Genomic DNA, 4,337 nt, shown 5'->3' on the forward strand with positions numbered 1-4,337 from the left:
TTTTAAACAAATGACTCTACCACAATTTCTATTATTAGAAAATCAAGCCTCAGTGGGAGAGTATCTTCAAATCAGAACACCAAGCCAAACAGTTTTTCTATTAGCACATCACATGAGGTATCATTCCTAATATCTTCTAGTCAAGCACAGAAATCTATTTTATACTGGAAAGGTGAGGCAGCGTAGACATCCTTTCTCTGTACACCAACCCCCTGCCCCCTCATGTGCCTAGTAGAGAGAGAGAGAGAGAGCATTTCCAGTTCATTATTAGAAAGTTCCTTTTCTAGTTTGACTCATTACTGAGAATTTCTATCTGTTTTCCAAGACGTATGAGGTTCCCCAATGCAGTCACTCCAGGAAACCTAACCTGGTAACGTGGGTCACACTTTCATTTCTAAGGAGCGTAACATACAATGCTAGCTGGTGCTAGGGGTAGTTGATGGCAAGAAGTATCATTATGGGTTCTCAAGACAAGCAAAATTTGAGTCTGGGTTCACAGTCACTGCTTTAACTAGGATCCCATCTCTGTATTGGGGGCAATACTGGAACCTGACAAATGGGCAGTAGCTCTGTGATATCAATGACAATTTGCTATGCAAACTTTGGGGGCGATCCAAATGAAAAAGTGTGTACTTGGGTTCTGAGAAGCTACCCTTACTCAGCCTGCTCCCCCAAGTTCACCTCTCTCCACTCTCCCAGATAGCACATACCTTATGGGCCACTCCAGTTCTAAACTGTGATAAACTGATAGAGGATGTTCACAGGCGTAACATACTCCCATGGGCGATCTCGGGGACTACACAGTTCTTGGCACACCAGCTCTTCATGGGGCTTTCTTCTCCAAACTGTCATTGAAACATACTGAAATGCAAGCAACCAAGAATGACGCTGTTATTACAAAGGATAACCTTGAACCCCTTCTGACTCAAAACTAACGTAAATCATTCAGCAATTTGGGTAAGTTCACTGCGATCAGTAACAAATTATTTATGTTACACATTAGAGCCAATCATGACACATCAGCTGTGGTTAACAATGGCTGCTCTCATCCGATCAGTGACCCAGCATGCTCTCTCGTGTCTCTGCACATGCTCTTCCCTCTGCTTCAAAAGGTCTAAAACCCACATAATTAGTCCATAAAATTAGTTTGTTGATTGACTGAAGGAATGAATGAGTGGAGTGCTTGCGACCTCAAATAAGCCTCCCACTGCATTTATAATGTTTGCACACTGGGCCGCAGCCATGCACGGATGAAAAATAATATTCTGTTATGAATAGGAAAGTCAACTGTGATTATGGGCAATTTTCTTAACCAGAAAGCATTGAGAAGTAAGATGCTTTGCAGCTGTACATTTTTATTAAGGGCCGCTTGAATAAACATAAAACATGTTTGTCAGGAGAGGGTAAAAAGACAGATGCAAATTTCAGAAAATAGGTACATTCATTCTTTTTTGCATTTGCCTTCAAATGTGCCCCTAAAACAGCAATTACCGTTCGATGTCATTTCTGACCAGCGACAGGGACCAGGAATAGTGACTTAATTTGGGCAGGAGGTTGCTGGTACATAATATGGCTACTGTGCCTGGAGTCTTTCTTGGTCATAAAAGCAGTAAGGAAGTATGACATAACGTTGCAATGGTAAATCACAGCCCTAGCCATTTTGGTTGGCAGAATTTGAAAGACAAACATTACTTCAGGAGCAGAGAAGACGTGCCTAATTACCTCCGTGCCTGGGCTGGGTTCCCTGCCGCTCGTGTCATTCCTGGACTCGGGTGTGTCCACACAGCCAGGGGCCATGTGTGCAGAGGCCAGCGTGGCTTGGTGAGGAAGGAGGTGCCTAGAGATGTGAGGACTGGCAGCCTCACCCCTGCAACCTCCTGTCCAGTGAAATTAGGCAGCTGAACCAAAGGACAAGGCAGTTTCCAGGGGCCCTGTGCAGCCTGGAGGGAGGAAGACGGGGGACAGGGGACAGACAGGCTGGACCAGCTGCTCTGCCTTGGCTGAGGTATGCAACTGAGCCCGTCGAATTTGTGCGTTCCCACAATTTTTCCCTCGGGCCAGCCCAAATCCCGGCCTGCTTCCCTCCTGAGGGCTCCCTGTCTGGTGGCAGCAGAGGCCCAAATGGGCCTGGGGACTCACCCACCCCAGGTGACCACATTCTAGAGGCAGATTCTTCTTTGCTTGCTTGCTGCATTTTCAGGGCTCAAAAATTTCCATTCCTTTGTAGCTTTTGTTTTACATGGATAGTCCCAGGCCACCTTCCTCTCCTGCTTCTGCTTTCTGTCTGTCTGCATCTCTCTCTCTCTCTCTCTCTCTCTCTCTCTCTCTCTCTCTCTCTCTCTCTCCGTCCCTTTATGGAAATCAGCTGCCTTCTCACAGTACGGTTGGTTATAGTATATCTCAGAGAGGCCTTCCCTGGGCCGCTCATCCCTTTGCCAGAGCTTTTCTTTTTCCTCGCGAGTAGCCCCCAAATCCCATTAATCCTCCAATTTTCTTTCTTTTTAATTGTGACGACACACAGAGCATAACATTTACATTTTTTAAAAAATCCAAAATGCAGGGGTGCCTGGGTGGCTCAGTCAGTTAGTTAAGCTTCCGACTCATGGTTTCAGCTCAGGTCATGATCTCACGGTCCATGAGTTCAAGCCCCACATAGGGCTTTGCACTGACAGCAGGGAGCCTGTTTGGGATTCTCCCTCTCTCTCTTTCTCTCTACCCCTCCCCCACATATGCATGCACTCTCTCTCTCAAAATAAACAAACTTAAAAAATGAATAAAAAATAAAATCCAGAATGCATTTATTGGGATAGTTTCCCACTCATCTGGCTTCAGGATGCTTTTAGTGCTGCTTCTGTTTGAGGGAGCGTCCTTATGTAAGCCTTGCTTTTCCTCCCGCAGGCTGGCAGGGGACAGTGGAGCAGCCCACACACAGGACTACGGTCTGCGCATGGCTAAAGATGGCGGTGATTTTATAGCATCCTGGGCACTTCCCGTCCATGAAGCAGGAGTTGAGGCTCAGCGCCAGATGCTTCTTCTTGTGCTTCCTCTCCTCCTCTTCCGGGGGTGGCTGGAGGAGGTCTTTGGTGAGGGGCATGTTCTCGTGGAGAGGCTGGCACTGCCAGAAAGGTCATGATATTGACATTTGAACCATTTTAAGTGTCCAGTTCAGTGGTATGAAGCCATTCACACCGTTGTGGGCCATTCTTCTCCAGACCTCTCTTGTTCTTCCCAAACTGAGGCTGGACACATGAAATAACTCTCCTTTTGCCCCTACCTCAATCCCCGGAAAACCACCATTCTACTTGCCACCTCTATGAATGTGACCACTCTAGGTCCCCCATGTAAGCATTTATTTTTTTGGTCACATTTCATTTAGGCAAATGTCTTCAAGATTCATCTATGGTGTAGCAAGTGTCAGAATTATAATATTCCATTATATGGACGTACCATCTTTTGTTTACATTCATCCGTTAACAGACACTTGGGTTGCTTTTGCCTTCCGATCTGTCCCTTGAACTGTGGAAACTTTAAGAATAAATGCCCAAAGTGCTGAAGCTCTCAGGTGCCCCATCCTCTGCTCTCCAGAATCCTCATCTTCCATCATAACGGCCCCCAGGTATTGACTCTATAGATCAGTTGCTAAGCGGCTGGTTTACTTTTATAGCAGTTAATCTTCACAGCAACGCAGAGAGGTGGGTGTTACTCCCATTTAACAGAGGGTGATACTGAGACTCGGAGAAGCTAAGCAACTTGCATATAAGGTCAAACAGTTCAGAAATAGCAGAGCTTGGATTTGAAGACCCCAAACTGCCCTGTCTGACTCCAAAGCCCCTACTGAGAACCAACACTCCTAGTGTCTACCCAAGGCCCAGAGACCCTTTGCCACCAGTTGCTCCTTCCTTCGGTTCGGTTTCAGATTGGGTTGGTTTGTAAGAAAAGTAGAGCTTACTCTATGCACTGACAGACCACTGAGCACATGGGCCTGGGAGGGCCCTTTGAATCCTCAAATCCTGGCCACTGCCTCTTACGCACACACATCCATACACCCATATGCACGCACTGCATTCTGAAATCATTCTGCTCTGGAGGCTGTCAAGACTTCTCTATTGCTGTTTAAACCAGGCAGCGAGCATTATTGAGATGCTAGGATTTGTTTTAACTTTGTTCATCAATTAGCAGAAAGAAGACCAGTCTAGACCAGGGACTTGGTTCATGTTCTTGGATCTGCTACTCTTCTGTAAGCTATTTGTTTCATTTCCTCTCCTGAGGCAAGCTGCTCTTGAATGGATTAATTAAAGAGGTGCCCAGCATTTTAAAATGCTAGAAGAATTAGGCTT

At 46.1% G+C, this 4,337-nt stretch overlaps 1 protein-coding gene across 1 annotated transcript; it reads right to left on the reverse strand.

Moving 5' to 3' along the window:
• Positions 1 to 2,869: 2,869 nt before the first annotated feature.
• LOC115284025 (40S ribosomal protein S27-like) lies at positions 2,870 to 3,094 on the reverse strand. Its single transcript, XM_029930590.1, has one exon. The coding sequence runs from the start codon at positions 3,092 to 3,094 to the stop codon at positions 2,870 to 2,872; it is 225 nt and encodes a 74-aa protein (XP_029786450.1).
• Between the last annotated feature and the right edge of the window lie 1,243 nt (positions 3,095 to 4,337).

The sequence above is a fragment of the Suricata suricatta genome, chromosome X, assembly GCF_006229205.1.
Source record: "Suricata suricatta isolate VVHF042 chromosome X, meerkat_22Aug2017_6uvM2_HiC, whole genome shotgun sequence".
In the NCBI taxonomy this organism is placed as follows: domain Eukaryota; kingdom Metazoa; phylum Chordata; class Mammalia; order Carnivora; family Herpestidae; genus Suricata; species Suricata suricatta.

Bases quoted from the DNA above. Each gene is read 5' to 3' on its own strand.
- LOC115284025 (XM_029930590.1), bottom strand. From the start codon at position 3,094: ATGCCCCTCACCAAAGACCTCCTCCAGCCACCCCCGGAAGAGGAGGAG.